This window comes from Molossus molossus, unplaced genomic scaffold, assembly GCF_014108415.1.
Source record: "Molossus molossus isolate mMolMol1 unplaced genomic scaffold, mMolMol1.p scaffold_m16_p_15, whole genome shotgun sequence".
NCBI classification, from domain to species: domain Eukaryota; kingdom Metazoa; phylum Chordata; class Mammalia; order Chiroptera; family Molossidae; genus Molossus; species Molossus molossus.
The window spans coordinates 17040319-17064062 of record NW_023425350.1 but is presented as its reverse complement, the minus strand read 5'-3'; the positions used below and the strand labels follow the sequence as shown (position 1 = coordinate 17064062).

Here is a 23744-nt window from a genome sequence, read left to right as displayed (position 1 = left end):
GGGGGCTTCATTTGCCTCAACTGGGAATTTACAGTTTCCCCTGAGGGTACTAAAAAGCCATTGAAGAGTTTAAGCAGGGGGTATATTTGATCAGATTTGTACTTTATAAAAAGATTAACATGGCTTTGGTGTGAAGAATAAATTGGAGGTTATAATACAAGAGGCAGGAGGAACTTTCCAGAGACTGTTGCATTGATCTGGTGAGAGATTACTGCAGCCTGGACCAGAGAGGTGGCAACGGGATATTGAAAAATAGGTTGAAGAACTCGTAAGAATTCAGAGGACACAATGGTAGTTCATTTCCTTTTTTAAAAGATGGGGTTAGGGGACCTAAGTAAGATGTTTATTTCATGATCAAAACAAATAGATCATTCTACCAGTCTCAGTGGTTCTCAACATTGTTTTTTGTGAGGTTTTTTTTGACTCACCTAAGAGCTAAGACCTACCCCATTAGAAAGTTCATATCATCAGTGATTCTGCAGATGGCACAGGAAGTAATTTACAAAAAATAAAATAGAATGAAATGATGCTTAGGTGGTTCCTCTGTGCCTTTCCATTGGGCATCCTGCTGCCTCTTTAGGGAATCACCGATCTACGCAACAGAGAAGTGTCTGGAGCAGAAATTTATCCTGCACGTAAAGTAAATAATATTTGAAAGAAACTCTTTTGCAACATAATGCTAGTTCTGGTATGTCACCCTAACACCTGTGCCGTGGACACTAGCGTCCTCCTGGTAGGAGCACAGCCTTCACATAACTACACGTTCTCCCCTAATGAAGTGACAAGTGAGCCAGTATGTGACAAATCTGAGTTGTGTAGACAGAAACACCAAGTATTTGAGCCAAAGCACACACAGTTTGTTGTGAATCATCTACACCAGCTTTCAGCAGTGAGAGTCACAAAACAATTGTTCAGTTCCTTCCTTCATTTTTACAGTGTGGACCTGGCCCAAGACCCAAGAGTGAAGCAGCAACTGTAAGAAAGCAGAACATTATAAATAACCCAGAGAACCCTTTTATAACAGCAACTGCCTGCTGATTTTGTGGCCTAACAGCTTAAGCAAAAAGGATATAAATACAATATTGTGCAATGACTCAAACTTTTGTGCATCAGCAGAAGTGGAACCTGTGGTTGGTGCTAATATTGTCAGATGCCTTTGCTGTTTAATAATCTGATAGTTCTATATTATTTAGAACAATGGTTTTATTTCAAGTGCCTCTCGCTGAAATAAAATAAAAAAAAGCAGCTGTTAGAAGATGAACATTTGGCAGAAAATATTTTAGCAGAATCATTTGTGAGATACTAAATCATATTGGATTAACTGTTTTCTGTCTAGAATAGTGGAGTCACAGAGAAGAAAGATCACTGACCACAGAAGACAAGGCCAGTCTTTTAAACCCAGTGAATCACTAACAGACTTTTTAGTTTTAAGTGCCATTTATTCACCAATATATAAAGTTATTTATATACAAAGCTTCCATTAATATTGCCTGAAGAATAGGCCTTTTTTATTCCAGTTTTAGCTCATACTCAGGATTCTTCTTCTCTTTCATTAATAATGGAATTCTTTAAATTATAGAATAAATTAACCCACCACAGACATTTTGGCCAGAGTGGGGTTAGTATCCAGTTCTGAGTCTCCAGAGGCCATTCTCTGTGGCCAGCCAGACAGAGAGCAGCGAGGTTTGTGGCTGAGCATGGCGCCTGCTGAGCACGTTAGCCCTGCCCCTGGGCCCTGGGCCCACCCCCACCCACCCTCAGGTTGCCAGAGTGGGGCCGAATCCCAGGCTGACAGTAGACCCTCACACGTTCCTAAAGCGGGCCAACCACTGGCCACACTGAGCTACAATGGAGACAAGGTGACATCACGACGTGGCTGCTGGGCACAGCCAGTTTCAGACAAAGCACTTTATGGCAGAACTGCTTCCATGTGGCCATATTGATTCAGGAACATTTTTTACATTAAGTTGTTATAACTTAGGCATACAGTTTTCCTCTTTTCTAAACAATCAAGCAATGTACAAAGCAAAGAGCTTTCCCTTATCGTCAGTTCCTCCTCCTGGAGTGGAGTGGGTGATGGGTAAAGATTTTAAATTTAGAGTTTTCAGAGATGGCTGAGGATTGCTTATAGGGTAAAGCCCAGGCTTGGGCTGAGGGTAGCATGAGGTGCAGAAATGGAGTGAGTTAAGAGATGTCTGTTCTGTGTGTTATTTAGTATATTGAGACAATATGTCTACATTTTTTTTCATCCTCACCCGAGGATATTTTTCCATTTATCTTCAGATAGAATAGGGTAGGAGAGAGAGATGGACGTGAGAGACACATCGATTGGTTGCCTCCTGCACAACCCCGACCAGGGCCAGGGACTGAACTGCAACTGAGGTACATGCCCTTGACCAGAATCAAACCCACAACTCTTTGGTCCAAGGGCCGATGCTCTAACCACTAAGCCAGACCAGCCAGGGCTGCCTACATTTTTTATATGGTCATGTTGATGCAAGTGCTAGCTCAAAACAGCTTTATAAAAATGCCCCATTTCAATACTGGTATGGCTGGCCAGCCCAGAACCCACCAAAACCCAGAAGCTGAGAGTGGACCCTGGGACACTGAGTCAGGGCCCAGATGGATCCAGCAAATGACCTCTGTCAATATAGACCATTGCTGACTTGAACCAGGAGCCATTTGTCTAATAACGGAGCCCGACCAGGCCATGGCGCTGACCTCTGAGGCGGAACACCGCCCGTGCGCATTCATGCGGGTTGGGATGGGAAACACAGGAGCAAGCTGCTGAGTGTTTCTGCCTTTGACTCAATTTTAGATCAAATCAAAGTGATACAGTTATTATGATCATCTGTATTCTTACAAATAATTACTAAATACTTCTGGGTACCAATAATGGAGAATCTGGCAGTTCTGGGATGAAGGTTGGTAGAGTTTTTCTTATTCTTTAGTAGCTGAATTTTAATCAGTATGTTGAAAATTGAAAGACCAGTGTCATTTTTTAATACCACTTACACTCTTTTGGAGCAGTGAAATGCTGCCTTGAACATATATCACACCCCCCACCATTGATTTTGTACTCGACCCCTCATTGACCCCTCTCTGTTTTCATCCATCTAAAATGAAAGAAGGCTTTAGCCCCATAAACCTTATTTCAGATGGAAATGCATAATTCAAGAGAAATACTGATGTCAAAGAAGAGAAGGCACACCAATTTGTGTCAGCAGTTGCTGTAAATTAAAGAGGAGTACAAGGAGAGTTTAATGTAATGTAGATTTGGAAATAAAATTAGAACCAATATTTAGGCAGTCCTCCGCCTCTTTTCCCCTGCTGTGACATGAAGGATCGACTCCCAGCTTAAGTATCTAATGTAGTTCATTTGTCTTTTTTGCTGGAATTTTTTCCCCCGTAAAATGTTGCTTGTTTTACTTTGGCATCCAAAATTAGATCTTTTTACCTTTTCCATACTAATCTCAACAGAATGGGGTAGGAAGATTCAAGGTCTCCCCTTACCTTCCACACCCACCTTGTTTGCACCGTAGAAAGGACCCCTGCCACACCAGTCTGTCTAGTTTGGCTGCTGTAAATAGCTATTAATTCTTCCTTAATACTGATTCTCTCTAATGTGCATGTCACCTCTGTGGTTTCTTTTCTTTTTCTAAAGCTGGAAAACAAAAGGTTGCTAATGAACATCTCATACATGTGCTAAACACTCATGAGAAGAATTCTTAAGCACACATCCAAGGCTGCTTCCCTTCAAAGGAGTTCCGGTGGGAAGCTTCACATTTTGTCCAAACTGCCATTGTTCAGAACTTGCAAGCAGTTCTTCACTTGAATTTCCTTTAGAGCTGGTGTGCTTTATAGTTGCCCACTGTTTTTGCCAATCGTGGAATTCCCTAGCTTAATCCTCAACCTTAATGACTAGACTTGGTTTTAACAGATTCACTCTTTTCAGAAATACATTCCTGAGGATTGTGGTTCTCACAGTGGGCCCTGGACCAGCAACATCAGCATTACCTGGGAATTCATTAGAAACAAATCCTGGGCCCCACCCCAGGTTTAAGGGATCAGAAACTTTGGGGGTGGAGCCCAGCAATCTGCAGTTTAACAAGCCCTCCAGACAATTCTGTAGCACTCTAGTTGGAGAACCACTAATGTAGAAGATGAAATACTGCCTTCATTGAGGATAGTCAAAGATGTGCTACAGGTTTTAAAGGTATACCAAAAAAGAAGTTTCAATATCTTCATGAGCAAAATTGGAGTACATATATATGACCTCTCCAGAGGGCTGCTTGAATAGAGACTGGCCTTCAACAGAGGGGTCCGAGTCCTTCCACCTAGCCATGAACTTGAGCAAGTTCTTATATATGGTTTCTCATATGGAAAATGAAAGACCCGCCCCTACCTACCTCACAGGATTATAATGAGATTCAAAATGAAACACAGCTATAGACAGACATGCTCTGTAAACCAGAAAGTACTATGAAAAGGTAAGTCATGTCCTTCTGCAGACAGGACTCTGGTAGTCTGAGTATTCTGTCGGGGCAGAAGGCCTAGCCAGATCCTCTTTTTGTCTATATAATGACTGATTCATCACCTTGGTGGATGTGCCTCAGATTCTGCCATTTCAGCCCACCAATTTATCTGGTGTTAAGATGGGAAAACCATTGCCTGATTGGTGGCTACAAGGGGCTAGAAAAGTATATCCATTTTCAGACATGCTGTTTTCTATGAAAAGCTTTGTGATGATCATTAAGGACAGACATGTATGTGGGCACTGAAGCTCTCATGCCCAGAACTTGCTATACACCAGCAATGGGTCTGTACTGAAACCACCCACTTCAGTCCTGTGCGAGGGAGTCATGACCTTCAAGAAGGAAGTTAAGTGTCTATTGCCACATATTAACCATTGCAAAGAGGACCAGAAAGAAAATCTATGGTAACAGAGATTTGATTTTGAGTGGTAAACACACAATGTGGTGTACAGATGGTGTATTATAGAATTGTACACTTGAAACCTATATCATTTTATTAACCAATAAATTTAAATTAAAAAAAGAAAAAAGAAAATCCCTCAAGCAAACCAAATCTATAGAAATCAAGATTTACAAGCCAGACCAGTTAATGTGTCTGTGCTTGAGAAGAATGTGGGTGGATTGCACCTTAAAGGTTAGCCTTTACAAACAACTTCACCGTAGGAATTCTTAAACAGCAAGCTCCTGCTGCATTTATCATTTAACTTAAAAACTTTATAAAGTACTCAGTGAACATATCTCCGCAGGAAGGAAGCTAAATCCTGTTGCCTTAGTGCTTATTGGGAATGCAATTTTAGTAACAAAACAGTTCCCACCGGGCCAACATCAACTTCACTTTTCACAAAAAGTGCCAGCTAAAATAAAGAATTAGGTGTGAATCTAACTGGTTAATTATGATTAAATGATTGGCTAATTATGGAAAAATAATCTATTGGTTAATTATGGAATTGACTATGGAATGATTTTGCTCAAAAATGTGTGCCTATTTAACAAATGTATTGAGACAGAAAGTAGATCAGTGGTTCCTAGGCCTGGGGGTAGAAGGAAGCAATGAGGAGTGACTGTTAATAGAGACAAGATTTCTTTTGGAGGGGGATAAAAATTTCTAAAATTAGACTGTATGATGCTTGTTCAACCCTGTGAATGTAGTAAAGAACACTGAATTATATACTTTAGGCAGATTATGTGGTATATGAATTATATCTCAATAAAGCTTTATTTTATTTTATTTTATTTTATTTTATTTTATTTTATTTTATTTTATTTTATTTTTTTAAAGAAACCTGAATACTGTTGCTGTATAGAGAGTCCCCTTCATGCATCTTTTTGTTTTCTTTATTGATTTTAGTGAGAGAGGAAGGCAGAGGGAGAGAGAGAGAAAAAACAATGAGAGAGAACATTGATTGGCCGCCGCCTGCATGCCCCTCATTGGGGATTTGGCCCACAACCTGGGCATGTGCCCTGACTGGGAATCAAACTGGCAACCTCTTGGTTCATGGGTCAACGCTCAACCACTGAGCCACACCAGCTGGGCAATAAAGTTTTTTTGTTTTTTTTATCCTCACCCGAGGACATTTTTCGATATTTTGTTCAGATAGAGGGAGAGGGAGAGAGAGAGAGAGAAACATCGATGTGAAAGCGACACATCGAGTGGCTGCCACCCGCACGACCAACCAGGGCTGGGGACAAACTGCAACCGAGGCACGCGCCCTTAGCGGGAACCAAACCCAGATCTCTCAGGACCGCAGGCCGACGCTCTAACTGCTGAGCCAAACCGGCCAGGGCTAAAGTTGTTTTTTAATCAAATAGCTAATAAACTGTAGAGCCAAGGAAAACATTATGCCTACTTAAAAAACAGAAGTAAAAAGCACATCGAAACCTTGCTGCATGCAGTTTCATACTTGGTTAATAGGAAATAGTGATCATTTGAAATATAAGGCAGAAAATATTCACTCTTTCTTTTAATCATAACAGTATTTAAAAAGAGACAGTCTCAGCCTAATAATATATTAAAGTGGCTAGTGGTCCTTCCTTCCTTTAGTCCTCCCTCCCACCCTTCCTTCCTTTAGTCCTCCCTCCCACCCTTCCTTCCTTTAGTCCTCCCTCCCTCCCTCCCTCCCTCCCCTCCCCTCCCCTCCCCTCCCCTCCCCTCCCCTCCCCTCCCCTCCCCTCCCCTCCCCTCCCCTCCCCTCCCCTCCCCTCCCCTCCCTTCCTTCCTTCCTTCCTTCCTTCCTTCCTTCCTTCCTTCCTTCCTTCCTTCCTTCCTTCCTTCCCTCCTTCCTCCTGATGGCCATTAGTCAATCGTGTGTGTGTTCAGCAAGTACTAAGCACCTCCTCTGTCCACTGGGATTCAATAGGTAGGAAGTCAAAAGGACCTTTGCCCTCCTGGATCACCATTCTTACATTCTAGCCATATTTTTGTTTAATGCTCACTATGTAGAGATCACTGGAAAAAATAATTTCACAATACCTACACTTTTCCACTCCAGACATATTTCCAGTTTCACAGGCATTTCTTATGCTCACAAATTTCCATTTTCCTCTGGGGAAACCAAGGCACCACAAAATCAAACAGAAATAAAGTGATATAATACCACCTTGACCAGTTTGGCTCAGTGGTTAGAGCGTTGGCCTGCGGTCCAGAGACACCCGGGTTTAGTTCCTGCTAAGGGCATGTACCTCGGTTGCGGTTTGTCCCTGGCCCTAGTTGGGTCGTGTGGGTGGCAACCACTCGATGTGTCCCTTTCACGTCAATGTTTCTCTCTCTCTCCCTCCCTCCCTCCCTCCCTCCCTCCCACTCTATCTGAAAAAAATAAATAAATAAATGTGGCTAGTGGTAGAAGCCAAAGTCATTGACATTTATGACATAGTGATTTGTCATGTTCCCTACAAATTTATTTAGAATGAAAATCAGCAGCAGCACTTACACAATACTGATAAGAAAACTAGATTCTCATGTCCATCATGAAGTTCCTAAAATGATCTGTTTAGGGAAGGCTGGAAGGTTGAGGTTGGGAAGGATGTGATCTCATCCTTATGATGCAAATATGCACTGATAAGAAAAGATGGAAATATTCAGATCTGAGCTGTGAAATGGAGCTCTTATGTTGTGTAAGCAGCATTGTATCTCATAGCATGTTTATCAGGCAGTCTTGTCTGTCCAGGAGAGAACCTTTACACTTTCCTGCTTTGGGAAGAAGACAGGCTAGGCCACATAGTTCTAATCTCCCTGTAAAAGTCCTCATTCCAGGGTGTGGGTTTGCAAATGGTTTACTGGTGGCCATGGAGACTGTAGATTGAGGTAAACAAGAGAGGAACTGGCTGGGAGATGTAGGAATTTCTGGCTCAGTGGAAACAAAGCAGAGAGCTCTCAACACCTGCCCAGTGTGCTTTGCAATTGAGAGGTTGCTGGTTAGGGCTTTGTAACCCACCAGAAGCCCCTGATACTAGCAGTTCTTTGGGCCGAGAGGACCTACTTCACTGTTTCTCAGCCTTTTTCATTAGTCACCACCACCCACCCATCCCAAGGAGCATTTTAAGATTGTTTTTCCTAATTGCCCTCTTCTCCCATGAAACTTCAATACCACAGGTAGTCTGTCTATCTATCTATCTATCTATCTATCTATCTATCTATCTATCTATCTATCTATGTACTGTGGCCCTTTGGAGGGCCACAATCATTGTATTGAAGACTTTTTTTTCACTACTCTCCCCTACTCCCTACAAGAGTGACTTTTCACCCCAGTGGGCAGATGTTGTTGCGATTGAGAATGCATATCCTGGATAGAATGAAGGGTCTAGGCAGGGCCTTTCTCTTTCTGCCCACACTTGAGTGAGTGGTGAGTTCAGTCACATGGAGAAGGTGAATCAGGTGACCTACTCTCCATCATTAATTAGGACAAGTGCCAACTTCAGGTTCAAGCAGGGCTAGAGAGATGTCCTCCAAGATCACATTGTCCCCACACCATCAGCCTGCCTGCTGCCCTCCAGACTCTGCCACCAGCTCCTCTCCCTGGGCGGCAGCTGGCTTGCTGTTATGGAAAACCGGGTCCTCCATCAAAGCAGCCCTCTTGGTGGAAGTGCACAGGTCACCCTCCTCCCATGCTGTTCTCCAGCCTTCCCAGAAGCCTCTCTCATTGTTCTCCCTCTGTTTCATCACCCCGAATGAAGCATAAGTAGAGGAACTTTCATACTCTTCACTTAACATTTCTTTAATGTCTACTCACACCCTCTGTAAAGGTCTCGTAAAGTACCTCCCTGCCCCCACAGAGGAATGGATTTCAGAGACCCTAGCACATACATATGGCCACTGCTAGGACTCTGCAGCCCGGCCTCCCTTGTAATCAGAAGCTACCGGACACTGGCTTCTGCCTCTTCCTGGCCGCGAGACGATTCCTGGATGCCCTCGTCCTTCTGCTCTGAGCTGGGAACTCAAGGCCAGACGCAGCATAAACCCCATGCCTTAGGATCCCTAGGATCCTGCCCTAGAATCTTGACACTCTTTGTTCTTTAGAATCCTTGTCTGGCCCCTTCTGACCCAGGTCATGGGCATTCATTTTCTAAAACATTATTAGCCAATTAAAGGCCTCCAGATGACACCATCTAGTCTATCCCACCTTTGTTGAACACCGTTCTGCTCCAGGCACTGGGCTAAGCCTTTTCACATACATTATCTAACTCAGTATTTACAATAGCCCTACCTCATAGGTCACGGAGAGGTGGAATAACTTGTCAGAGTGGTGAAATCAGGGCTTAAGCTCAGGTCTGTCTGATTCCAAACCATTTACTGCATTGTCCCAGTTCAGAAAAACATTTTCCCCAGCTATGTACAGAGGGGCTTCACTGCAGGTGTGAAGATAATGAATTTACCATTCTTAGAAGATGGCACGGGTAACAGAAAGGGGAGAAGGCCAGACTTAAAACCAGGTTTGTTTTCCCTCTGTGCTGCTTCCCCAAGGGTCATGACACCATGTCTCCTGCCAGTCCATGACTAGCCCTTTAAGGACAAAGAATGACTTACTTTCCCAGGCCCAGCCACATGTTCATGCCTCAACCTCCTGCAAACAGACACAAGGCAGAAGCCTCACTCTTAGAACTTGGAAGCCAGAGTGAAGCAGGGCTTGCCACAAGCTGGCCTGAGAGTAAGCCACCTCAGCAGTTGGTGCAGCCCTGCCTGCCTGCCTGCGGTGGACAGCAGCAGGGACCCTGGTGTGTTTACGCTGTTCTCTCTGCCTTTCCTGGGCCCTTGCAATATTCCTTTTTTTTTTTTATGAAGAAGAAATTAGCCTTTGATTTAGTCATGTTTCATCCCGTTTGCCTTCTCCCCAGCCTCTAAAGCCACACACCTGGCTGAGGAATTCAGGTCCACAGTGTAGGCCCTGGATGGCTTTGGGTAGGGAGAGGTTTTGAGAAGAAAGGAAAGTGGTATCTACTTGTCAGATGGAATGTGTTAAGTCATCAAGGAGGAATGCAAGGGCTTTAACTGTTAGGGTCCCTCAGCAGTTTGGGTGATGAATCACCCAGTGTGGGTACAGATTCCTAACAAATGAAACTTTGTGATGACATCATTCTTGCAAGATTGTCTGAGCTCTGTTGTAGCTTTTACCTTGGGGATTTCATCACATGGGTTTTTCTTCCCCAACCACACTTAATACTCATCATGCCTTCCAACTCATCCATTTCCTATCATCTGGAATTTGGCAAACTAGGACTTTCAGAAGTCTGTCTTGTCATCCCTCCTATAGGACATTCTTGACAGCATGTGCTCCCCACCAAATGCCAAGGAGGAGGGCAGGAGCATCTAGGAGGGTTCCTAACCTGGGCTCCTGGGATCAGGGAAAACACAGTGCTTCCAATATGGTGCCGGTCAGCAAATGTGTGTTTGCTTAGTTAATACCTGAGTTGAGTCTTAGAAGTTAGTCTGGGGAAGAGTTGAAGCTGAGATATCTCTATGAATGAAGACCCAAAGTTCAATATGTGAACAGGAAGTAATAAGAGATGAAACTGGGAAAGTGGTCTAGGGAGCCTCGTGTGCCATGCTAAGGAGCTGAAATTTTATCCTAAGAAAGATGAGGAACATTCTGAGAGCTTTAGGCATGGAAGTGAGGTGGCCATGTGTATAGCAGTGTCAAAAATGGGTTGAAGGGGCCAGACTGGAGGCAGGGACCCTAGTTAGGAAGTTAATGTGGTCCTGTAGGGGTGATGTGAACATGAAGCAGGGAAGTGGAAGTAGGGATGGAAATGAGAATACAGATCTTCAGAGAGAAATATTTACAGTTAAACTTGGCAACTGCTGGTTAATTCAGAAGACACCCAGATTTTCAATGTGGAGGTGCCACAAACTGAAAAGGTAAGAATGGACCCATGTTCAGGTAGTTATGAGTTCAATTCAGGCATGTGGAGTTAGAATGCATGAGGCTGGTGGAGCAGACTCACAGGTAGATATATAAATCCGAAGACAGAGGAGAGTCTGGGCTATGTACATGATGAGTATTCATAACAGTTTAAACTATAACTGCATAGTAGTTGAGACCTCTAAGAAATAATGGGGGGTGAGAAGGGAAATAGGCCAGGACAGAACCTAAGGGAATTCCAGTATCAGTGGTGTGGGAGGAGGAAGACGGACCTGTGATAGAGACAAAGAAGGAAGGTCACAGAGATCCAGAGACCCAGAAGAGTCTTACTGCTCTGTGCCTCTCTCCCTCCTAAACCTTCCACCTAAGCCCCCTGGCTGTCCTAGTCCTTAAAACAAGCTCTTTTGTTTACTTAATGCCCCATACAGCCCTCGCAGGTGAAAACTGCTCCTAATCCCAAAGCTTCCAGTCATCTTTCTTCTATCCTCCTAGAAGATTATGACAACTTTGAGGCTCGTGACAGTCAGTTATAGAGCCTTGACCTCCTTTCTTGATTATGCTGTTCATCTATAATCTGGCATCTACATTTTTCTCTCCATTCCAAAGCTACCATCATGTAGAATGACTTTAATGCCATGAGAATGAACCATCACAAGTCTCATAGTTCCTAGATGCCCTCACCTACAGTGACTCTTCACTTCCATTCTAGCCTCCCACTCCCAGTGATGACGCCCAGGGAATGGCTAATACCGGGCACTGCTTCAGTTCTGTGGGAATAAACCTCACATCCTACTCTGACCATCACCAGCTCTCTCACCTCTTTTCCTATACTTGTTCTCACTTTCCTTAGCTCCCTCTATTTTCTTCTGACCTGTTGACCTCCTCCTGACCTCTCTTCCTTCCTTACCCAAGTTGGACTCTGGTTGTTCATCTGAAGTATTCCTTCCCAAAACCTTTACTTCCTTTGCACCCCCACGCTTCCCCCACACCTGCCCAGGGCAACTCTAGTTCACATTCTCTTCTCTATTCCTGCCCAAGCACACAGAGGAAAATAGGACCCCACACAGAGGGTCATCATCAGAGATTCATGGTCGTCACTCTCTCATCCCTGACATTCTTCGTCACTATAGAAAACATAAGCCCTTCCGTGGGGCAATAGGAAAATTTGAGCTGTAGCCAAAAGCCCAATCTCTCTCTCCAAAAATAGCTTCTCCGCCTGCTCTGTTGCTGGATTTCCACAGGCGTCCTTGGTACAACTCTTGACTTCTATTTACCACCTTTATTTTCACCTTGGGCAAGTTATTTAACCTCCTTGAATCTTAGGGATCCCAGGGTTGCTGCCAGTCTCTATGGCTCTTTGTGAAAATTAGAAGAAGATGCCCCTCTGGATAGGCACACACCTTGGTGAGCTGAGCATGGCCTGCAGGACCACAGTCACCCCTCACCTGGGTGCCCTTGTGTGGTGCCACCTTGCACAACCATGCACTGCAGCCACAAGTATGCCTGCCTCCACAGGGTTATTGTGCAGTAAAGGAGAGAACATGCATGGCGCCCAGCAGAGAGCCTGACTCTGAGCAGACTCTCAGACAAAAGAGCTAATGTAGACCACTGGGATTTGGATTAACACGTAGGTGTGCTCTGCTAGGGTGGCACCTTCTGCCATTTTACTGGCAGCATTACAAGCATTTACTGCTCCTATCTCTTATCGGAGAGCAGAGCCCTAAGAGACTGGGATGTGAGCTGATAAATTTGGTGAGGGAGCAGACCTACGGTCATAGTCAAGGGCTCCAGGGAGGCAAGGTACAGTGGAAGGGAATAGGGAGTGGGGCAGAGTGGATGGTCTGAAAGGCAGAAATAAGCAACCGACCTTCCCAGGACAACACTGCCTAATGGCAGAGTCTGGCCTCCCCAACCCATACCCCAGTAGTGGGTGCTGTCCTTAGGAGTGCCCCTCTCTCAGACTCTTCCCTCGGGTTCCTCTTACCAGCTTCTGATGAGTGTCATCCCTAACCCACCAGCCCTGCACAGTGCCTCAACCCCTCCACCCACCCACCCGCTAGAGGGCTTGCTATTCCATAGGGCATGCTTTGCTGTCTTTTCACTTCACTGATATGCCACTGCCTCTACTGGTACCACACATCCGAACTTCTCAGAACCCAGAAGCGTGAAGTCCCTTGGGAGAGCAGGAACTTCAGAATGCCACACCCTCTGGACGGGCAGCTCTTCCTTAAGAGGAAACACTGTGAGAAGACAATGAACACTAGCCACGCGGGTGTTTCTATTGAGGAGAGATGAATTATGCCATCACCTCTTTGGGTACAAAAATGATTTTCAGTAAAAGGTTAAAACCATCATGATGTATCAATGAGAACTATTCTATTATTCCAAGAATGATTGATTGGAAAGTACTTTACTTGCAAAAAAATCACAGTGATACAATACAGCTTCCACTTTTAAAGCACTTTCCATTAAAAAAAATTATACCTATGTATAAAAATAGTTATATTGAAGATGTAAATCAACAGCCGAGTGATTTATTGGCACTTGAAAGCCCTGTGGTATAAACAGATTCAGCACAATGAGAATATCAAGAAACTCCGGCTGTGGCAACATAACCTCCATGTTCACTGACGAAAGAAAGTCACATGTCATTCAGAGAGGGTCACCTGGCCAGCTTGAAAGAGAATGTGGGAAGAGAAGAACACAATAGAACTAGGATCAATAGGTCAGGTCAACTCAAAGCACTGAGTGACACAGGGGAGAGACAGGGGACAGAGATGTGGTCACTGCCCTCAAAGAGTTTCAAAGTGTCCCCAACTGTATGTAGGCTTGTACACAAAATAGTACAATGTTCTCAGTGTCCTAAGAGAAGTGCAAAGGACTATGAGCTATTAAAAGGGAGAGAGATTCTTCTCAGCGTGATTTCCTTCCTTCTCGCAGGCCTCCCTGCCTCCCACCACCATTTGCCACGTGGTGTGGTGTGGGCAGGGCAGGGCATCAGCTGAGTCTGGATGCAAAACGCAGCTCTGCCTGCTAACTCTGACCTGGACAAGTTATTTAATGTCTCTGAGACTCTAAGTTCCCTCAAGTGGGGGGGGGGTCATCATACAGATGAAATGACATCAGTCTTGTGTGTATAAAAGCACCCAGCTTCGCTGCTTCCCTGATGCAGAACGACATAGAAGTTCACTCTCGTCCTCACCCTTCACCTCCGTGAAGGTTCCACAGTATTTTTCCACCCCTTTCTTGCTTAAATTTCAAAGAGCTTTTCCACTATTGGAGTGACTTCTAAGATAGCGTATCCTGGCCTTCGTGGCTTTGGGCTGATAGCTGATGGCCCATCGGCCAGGAGCCTCCCTACTTCTTTGTGGTTTTGGACTCAGAGGACCGACTCTGCCCTCTTTATGACAAGGCAGTGGAACTCCACGCCCCGGCCCACCATCTCACTTCTGTGAAAGTAGAAGGTGGAGACTGGGCAGCTGAGAGCTGGTCCATTGGCAGTCATTAATTCAGCATGCATGTCTTTTAAGGACTGTATAATTAGGGAGTCATCAAGAAATGAACTTCACAAGATTTCTGGCCTCTCATAAGAGTTTAACACATGGGATTGCCTCAGTCAAGGTTCTTGGTTGAAGATGAAAATGACCAGTTTCATCACTGGCCTTGGGCCCTGGATGCCATCACAACAATGCTGCCACAAATATCCCAGACCTCAGCTTTTCTACAGTCACTGTCATAGCCAGAAAATGTTACTCCCAGTCACCCCGACTTTAAGGTGGGTATCATTGCAAAGGAAATGGCCTTGATGATATAGAGCATTCCCAGATGCAGGAACAAGCATCTATCAATTCAGTTCACGCCAATGTGTAGATATCCACTTAAGAAAAAAGGGAAGATCAGCCCAGTTGGTGTGGCTCAGTGGACTGACAGGTCCTGGTTTGATTCCCGATCAGGACACATGCCTGGGTTGCAGGCTCGATCCCCCAATGGGGGGCGTGCAGGAGGCAGCCGATGGATGTTTCTGTCTCACATCAATGTTTCTCTCTCTCTCTAAAAAAAAAACAATAAAAACATATTTAAAAAAAAAGAAAAGGAAGATCATCCAGAGACTGAAATTGGCCCATTTGAAAATTCACAAAGTGACTGATGTTGATTTTTAAAACTTCTTTAGTGAAATTTCTTTTATGAAAAACGTTTTAATGACATTTTTAATTTTTTAAAAGTAAAAATTAAAGGAAAGTTGCAGTACTCCAATATACAGTTTCACCAATTATTAGCATTTTGCCACCTTTGCTTAATGCTATCTCTCAAAATACATAAATATATATATTTTTTTGTCTTCACCCGAGGATATTTTTCCATTTATTTTCAGATAGAGTAAGAGGGAGGGGAAGAGAGAGAGAGAGACTGATGTGAGAGAGACACATCGACTGGTTGCCTCCCTAACGACCCAGAAGGGCCAGGGACTGAACCACAACCAAGGCATGTGCCCTTGACTAGAATTGAATCCACTACTCTGGTCCAAGGGCTGATGCGCTAACAGCTGAGCCAAACCGGCCAGGGCTGTTTGTTTTGTTTTTATTTAAAAAAAATTTTTTTCCACCCTGGCAAGTTTGGCTCAGCAGTTAGAGCATCAGCCTTCGGTCCAGAGAGACCCGGGTTTGGTTCCTGCCAAGGGCACGTACCTCCGTTGCAGTTTGTCCCCGGCCCTGGTTGGGTCGTGCAGGTGGCAACCATTTGATGTGTCCCTTTCACGTCGATGTTTCTCCCTCTCTCTCTCCCTCCCACTCTATCTGAACAAAATATCAAAAAAATGTCCTCGGGTGAGGATAAAAAAAATTTTTTTTCCTTTATTGATTTGAGAGAGAGAAGTGAGAGGGAAAGAGAGATAGAAACATCAATGAGAGAGAACAGCAATTGTCCACCTGCTGCATGCGCCCCACTGGGGATCGGGCACACAACCTGGGCATGTGTCCTGACTGGGAATCGAACCAGTGCACGGGTTGATGCTCAACCACCAAGCCACACCGGCTGGACTGTTTTCTTTTTATTTTAGAGAGGTGGGGGATGGGGCATTAATCTGAGAAAGAGACATCAATCAGTTGCCTCCTGCACGCACCCAATCAGGGATCAAACTTGCAACCTTTCAGTGCACAGGCCAGGGCAGTATCTATTTTTATGGTGAACCATTGAGAGTAAGTTGTAGACATCATGACTCTGTGCCTCCTAATACTTCAGGACATATCTCCTGAGAACAAGGACATAACAAAACTACAATATAACTATTACATTCAGGAATTTGACACTGAAATAATCTTATATGTACAGCTCAGTCATGTACTTTATCATTTTTCTGGTCCAGGAGCCAGTCCAAGATTATGCATTGCATTTTCTTCCTATGTTGCTTTAGTCTCCTGTAATATGAAACAGGTCCTCAACCTTTTTGCCTTGTTGATCGTGATAGTTCTTGAAAAGCACAAGCTTATTGTTTTACAGGCTTTTTCTCAATTTAAGTTTGTCTGATGCTTCCTCGTAACCCAAGTTAGGTTATGCATTTGGGCAGGAATACTACACAAGTAACGTTGCGTCCTTGTCAAGACCCTGCATCGGAACATGTGGTGTCGGTTTCTCTCACTATTGATATGACCAGGTTTCTCCGCTGGACAGTTACTCTTTTTTTACTTTGTAACTAATAGGTAACCTGTGAGGAAATACTTCTAAACTTGTAAATAATTTGCCTTCATAATGCATCTACTGATGATTCTTGCCTGAATTAGTTATTACTATGATAGTTGCAAATTGGTGATTTTCAAACTTCTATATTTACTAGATGACATTCTACTTTAAGGATAAGTTTTCCCTTCTCCATTACTGTTTTATTTTTTTATTGGTTTATTCAATATCAGTATAGACTCATGGATTCTTAGTAAAACTTAATGGGATTCTACACAATTTATCTATTTTGGGAATCCATCCCTTAGATAAATCGCTTCTCAGTTTTGTGGATGGGTCAACGTAACTGCAAACCGTGATGTGGACTTAAACATTTGATCTATACCCCACTATCTACAAAGGCAAACAGAAAACATCTTTCTGTGGGGTCGTTAGGTTGAACACATAGGTGACTGAAGTGTGTTGAGTAGCTATGGCAAAATGAGGTACTCTGGGAAGGCATAAAGGAACAGGGCCTTTTTTTAAAAAGAAGGAAAGGGGTTTTGCAGATAAATGAGAGACAGTTAAGAAGAGTGGCACAATCGATGGCTTTCGGACTAAACACAAAAAAGGGGGTTCTCGGAAGAACAAGTTGGGGTGGGGAAAGTCAGGGAGAGAATCAGTGATAGAATGAACATGCTCAGTCTATGGGGAGGGTGTGCAGGAGGCCAAGGGAGTAAGATAAGAATTTAAGTGCAGTAGTAACGTGTGAAATAGTTCTGTTAACTGATTTTAGGTGGGAAGACTAAGGAACAGGGAGTGATACATTCACAAAATCATGAGGCAGATGTTAATAGTTTCATTTATTTATAAGAAAACTGTCACAAAAAATTTACATCAATTTTTCCCAGTGTCACAAAGCCAAGATTCAAATACAAATCTATCTGACTTCAAAGCCCACATTGCCACAAGAAAGAGTAACATTTCTACGGCAAAAGAAAGGTAGAATTAGGGTTCTCAATATAAGGACAAGTGGTTCAAATATGCCAATCACAATACTTAAATAAGCCTAGCCTACAGTAAGCCTCCATTATCATCAGCCATGCACTTGTAGAGTAAATCAGTAAGACTAGGGCACTTAAAAAATACTACCAAGGTTTTCAAAGTTCATGCTCCTGCACTACGCAATGCCCCCAGCCCCCACCTTTGTTAAAAATCATCTTTACTGATACATAATTTTCATACATAGTAAGATTTTACTCATTTTAAGTGTATGATTTGATGAGTTTTAACAAATGTATACAATCATTTAACCACCACTACAATAATACAGAACTTTGTTACCCCAGAAATTTCTCTGTGCAGCCCCTTTTCAGTGGTTAGTCTCCAGCCCCTGGCCTGCTTTCTCTTACAATGTTTTGCCTTTTCTAAAATTTCATATGAATGAAATCATACAATATGGTATATAGTCTTTTGTGTCTGACTTCTTTCACTTAGCATAATGTTTTTGAAATTCATGTTGGCGCTGGCCAGTTTTGCTCAGTGGTTAGAGCATCAGCCTGCAGTCCAGAGAGGCCAGGTTCGGTTCCTGCTAAGGGCATGTACCTCGGTTGCAGTTTGTCCCTGGCCCTGGTTGGGGTCATGTGGGTGGCAACCACTCAGTCTGTCTCTCTCACATCAATGTTTCTCTCTCTTCCCTCCCTTCTCTCCCTCCCACTCTATCTGAAGATAATGCAAAAATGTCCTTGGGTGAGGATAAAAAAAAAAAAATTCATCCATGTTGTATTTGCTAATACATTCCTTTATATTGCTAAGTAGCATTTCATTATATGGATGTACCACAGTTTGTTTATCCATTCATCAGTTCAAGGACATATGGATTGTTTCAGATGTGGAGTGATTATAAATAATGCTGCTATAAACATCCACATGTAAGTCTTTAGGTGGATATATGTTTTCATTTCTCTTGGCTAAATGCCTAAGAGTAGAACTGCTAGGTTATATGGTGTGTGTTGAAAGTTATAAGAAGCTGCCAAACTATTTTCCAAAGTGTCTGTATCATTTTGTGTTTTTTTTTTAAATATGTTTTTATTGAGCCCTGGCCAGTTGGCTAGGCAGTTAAAGCGTCAGCCTGCAGACCAGAGAGACCCGGGTTCGGTTCCGCTAAGGGCACGTAACTCAGTTGCAGTTTGTCCCCAGCCCTGGTTGGGATTGTGTGGGTGGCAACCAGTCGATGTGTCTCTCTCACATTGATGTTTCTCTGTCTCTCTTCCTCCCTCTCTCCCTCCCGCTCTATCTGAAGATAAATGCAAAAATGTCCTCGGGTGACATTATATATATGTTTTTATTGATTTTTTTAGAGAGAGAATCATTGATGTGAGAGAGAAACATCTATTGGCTGCCTCCTGCATGTTCCCTCCTGGGGATCAAGCCCATACCAGGACATGTGCCCTGACCAGGAACTGAACCCAGACCTCTCAGTCCATGGGATGATGCTCAATCCTCTGAGCCACACGGGCCAGGCTGTATCATTTTGTATTCCCACAAAAAATGTATAAGTTCCAGTTGTTCTACTTCTATTTCAAGTCAGTGTTTTCAGTCTTTTTAAGTTTACCCTTTCTAATGGGTATGTAGTATTATTTCATCTAATATTGTTGAGCCATCTTTTTATATACTTATTTGCCATCTGTATATCTTCTTTGATGAAATCTCTGTTCAAATTTTTTGCCCATTTTTATTGGGTTATTTGCCTTATTGGATCATATTGTTGAATTATAAGAGTCCTCTATCTATGTTTTGCAAATATTTTCTCTCAGTCTGTGGCTTGTCCTTTGATATTCTTTTGAAGGGCAAAGTTTTTAATTTTGGTAAAGTCTAGTTTATCAGGTTGTTGTTTTTTATGTTTCATGCTTTTTGTGTCCTAAGAAATCTACAAGGCTAAAAAGATTTTCTCCTATATTTTCCTCTATATGTTTGTTGTTTAAACTCTTACATTTAGGTCTATAGCGCATATAGACTTAACTTTTGTATGTGGTGTGAGGTAAATGTTCATGATTTTTCATATAGATATCCATTTGTCCCAGCACCATTTGTTGAAAAGGTTACCCGTCCTTTCCTTCACTGAATTACCTTGTTACAAAATAAGTTGACCATATATCTGTGAATCTAGTTCTGGACTCTCTTTTCTGTTCAAGTGATCTATATGTCTATCCTTACATCAATATCTGATTACTGTAATGTATAGCAAATCTTGAAATCAGATAGTTTACATCCTTCAACTTTGTTGTTCTTTTTCAAAATTGATTCTCTATTCTAGGTCCTTTGTATTTCCATAAAAATGTTAGAATCAGTTTTCCAGCTGAATTTTTCATTGGAATTGTAGTGAATCTATAGACCATTTTAGGGAGAACAGACATCTTAATAATGAGTTTTCCAATTCATGAATATGTTTATCTTAACATTTAAGTTTTCTTTAATCTGCCTTGCTTTCCATAATAAAAGTGTACAAATCTGCCCTGGCCGGTTTTCTCAGTGGTTAGAGCCTCGGCCTGTGGACCAGAGTGTCCCGGGTTCAGTTCCCGCTAAGGGCACGTACCTCCATTGCACTTTGTCCCAGGCCCCAGTTGGGGTCCTGTGGGTGGCAACCAGTCAATGTGTCTCTCTCACATTGATGTTTCTCTGCCTCTCTTCCTCCCTCTCTCCCTCCCACTTTATCTGAAAATAAATGCAAAAATGTCCTCAGGTGAGGATTAAAAAAAGTGCACAAATCTCGTACTTACTCAGTTACATTTAACCCTAAATACTTCATATTTTGTGTTATTATAAATGACTTTGCTTTTTTTTTTTTTTTATCCTCACCCGAGGACATTTTTCCATTTTTTGTTCAGATAGAGTGGGAGGGAGAGAGAGAAAGAGAAAGAAAGGGAGAAACATCAACATGAAAGGGACATGTCGAGTGGCTGCCACCTGCATAACCAACCAGGACCGGGGACAAACTGCAACCGAGGTACGTGCCCTTAGCGGGAACCAAACACGTGTCTCTCTGGGCCGCAGGCCGACACTCAAACCGCTGAGCCAAACCGGCCAGGGCTGCTCTTTTATTTCTTATTGTCCATTGCTAGTACATAGAAATATAATTTTTTTAAATATTGGCTTTGTATCCTGCTACCTTGCTAACCCCACTATTCTTAGTGGCTCTTTTACTGGATTTCTTAGGGTTTTCTTTATAGGTGATTATACTATCTGCAAAGAAAGAATTTTATTTCTTCCTTTTAAATCTGTATGCCTCTGCTTTCTTTTTCTTACCTTACTACACTAGGCAATCCAATATAATAATGAATAGAAGTAGTGAAAACAAATCCTTGATTTGTTCCCAAGATCAGGGGGAAAACATTCACTTTCCCATTAAGAATAATGTTAACTTAGATTTTTCATAAATGCTCTTAATGATTAGCTGTATAGTTTTCCATAATGTGAATGTACAAAAGTGTAGTCATCCGTTCTCCTATTTGATAGACAACTACATTATTTCCAGTGTTTTGCCTTTGAAAACAATGTAGCAATAAGCATCTTTGTACATATATCCTGGTATTATAGGAACTTTTACTTCTGTAGATTTCCAGAGGCAAGAACATACACATTTTTTATTTTAATAAATATTGCATCACTCTTCTACCTTCCTACCAACACCGTATGAGTACCTCTGTCCCCTCCGTCTCCACCTTTGCTGCTCTTGCTATCAATCTGATGAGTAAAATAATGTTTTAATTTTTGTATTTTTACCACTAATAATCCTTTCACATGTTTATTGCTTCTTGACCATTTACATTTCCTTTTTTGAAATTGCAGACCTATATATTTTTGTCCATTTTTATCCTAGATTTGTCTTTTTCCCAGCAATTTGGAGGTATTCTTTGACTACTGGGGATATGTCATGCATATTACAAGAATTTTCATCAAATCTATTCTTTTTCATTTGACTTTATTTACACTGTCTTTGGGTATATAATTTTTAATTTTTTTTTTTAAATTAAAATGTTCTTTTTTCATTATGGCTTTTGGGTTTACTGGCATGCTTGTGGTTTCCTTGCTTGGGATTATAAAATATTCATCTAAATTTTTTTTTTCTTTATTGATCTTAGAGAGAAAGGAAGGGAGAGGGAGAGAGAGATGGAAACATCAATGAGAGAGAACACTGACTGACCGCCTCCTGCATGTCTCCCCCCTCCCCTCCAGGGATTTGGCCCACAACCTGGGAATGTACCCTGACCGGAAATCGAACCAGCGACCTCTTGGTGCATGGGTTGACACTCAACCACTGAGCCACACTATCTGGGCTAAATTTTCATATTATATTTCTGCTATATTTCTTACATTCATGCCTGGAGTTTAATTTTGTATATGATGTGAGGAATCAAAACTTGGAATCTTAAAAGTTTGCCATAACTCTTCATATCTTGTGGCATTTTTCATGTTTTCATAATACATTCTCCACCCAGCTCATAATTCTTCTGATTTCAGATCTTTCTGTTGTCGCACTGCTATGCTGTGAACTGAGGGAAGGCAGGAACCACGTGTGTCTTTATTGTTTCCTTCAGGGATGACTCAACAATTGCAAAGCACCTAGCAGTGCCTGACACATTTTAGGCACTCAGAAAACATTAATGGGAGGCAGGAAAGTGTTGAATTCGTACCTGCATTACTATTACCTCTGGGCAAGTTTAATAATGTTTGCTTTATCTGCGTTAACAAGGGAAATGTCATTTTCCTTAAAGCCATTCACTGTCTCATGAGCTCACTTTGTTCCTTCCTCCTCCTCGGTCTTTGTTCTTTGAGGTTTTCCTTCTCTCTATAAATCTGTCTCATTCCACAAGAACTCCTTTCTTTAGGGAGGCTTTCTTCAAACACTTTCTTAAAATCCAAACTCTACCACACTATTTAGCATTTAATACACAATGTGTTTTATTCCTTTTCTAGTACCCATCACTGTGCTGGGCACATAGCCCATTAAATACTTCAGCTGCAACTGAAACAGTCCTGCATGCCAAGACCATTAAGGCTAAAGTACAACTACAAGATTTGTTATGAAAGCTCTTAGGTCAAAAAAAGAAAAAAGCCAGCAAACTAGGAAAAACTGGAAAATGACCCTGAATGCTATTAAATACCAGAATGCTTTTTCAAAGTGAAACTGTAATCACATTTATTTAAAATGAGATGAGTAGGTAATGTCCTACCTGAAGGCAAAGGTCAACAGAACTGCATTGGTGTTTTCTATTTCCATGGGTCCCTATATAGTCTTCACCAACTTGGACCTTTGGAGCTTTAGGGAAAATGGAAAGAAACCTTATATGACTCTGTATTTAGTTTGAAAATAATATCTGAATGGCTTTGACCACTTTCTTCATGAATTTTTAACAGAAAAATGTCCAATTCTAGGCTAGCACAGAGAATATACAAGATGAGCCTGGAGCATTTTATAATGTCAGAAAATAAGAAAGCACTCAAAAATCAAAATGATGGGGTATGTCAAAGAAACACAGAGCTAAATGAAAGAACTTTCAATAGCCAAAGATGTAACAATTTGAGCAACAAAATAAATAATATAGTACTGGATTATAGCCCAAAGAATAAATATCCGTGAGTTCATACTGATATATATATTTTAATAAGTAAATGAGGAAGAAGAGACAAATCTCCCATAGAGAATGTCAAATAATTTATGTATTATCTCCACCCTCAGGGAGGTAGAGCATAATTCCCTACCCCGTAAGTGTGGACCACACTTAGTGACGTTCTTCCAAAGAGTTCAGTATGAAAACAGGGATGAAAGTAACTTTACAGTGGAGAAACCTGGCAAAGACTACCCTAGCCAAGTGATCAAAAATATCATCAGTTTTAGTATGTATATTGATAGTACGTACCCTTGATATGATGTGATGAGAATGACATAAACCATTCTGTGGTCTTCCTCCCAAAAACCATAACCAGAGTCTAACCATGAGAAAAACAGACAAATCCCAGTTCAGGTGCCTTCTACAAAATACCTGACCAGTTCTTAATACTACCAAGGTCATCAAAAACAAAGAATGTCTAGGAAACAGTCACAGCCTACAGGAGTCTATGGAGACATGACAACTAAGTGTAATATGGTATCCTGGATAAGATCTTAGAGCAGAAAAAGAACATTAAGCAAAACTAGTAAAAA

At 42.1% G+C, this 23744-nt stretch overlaps 1 protein-coding gene across 2 annotated transcripts in view; it reads left to right on the top strand.

Moving 5' to 3' along the window:
- Positions 1 to 23744, top strand: part of RBKS (ribokinase) — a 104398-nt gene that overhangs the window by 77318 nt on the left and 3336 nt on the right. The window contains exon 8 of one of the 2 annotated variants that reach the window (XM_036263411.1): positions 937 to 1667. The exons of the other annotated variant lie outside the window; for it this stretch is intronic. Within the exon in view, the coding sequence (XP_036119304.1) occupies positions 937 to 1038 (102 nt within the window). The 3' untranslated portion in view covers positions 1039 to 1667. Of the gene's footprint in view, positions 1 to 936; positions 1668 to 23744 lie in introns of those variants that run through there. 2 annotated transcript variants of the gene reach the window in all.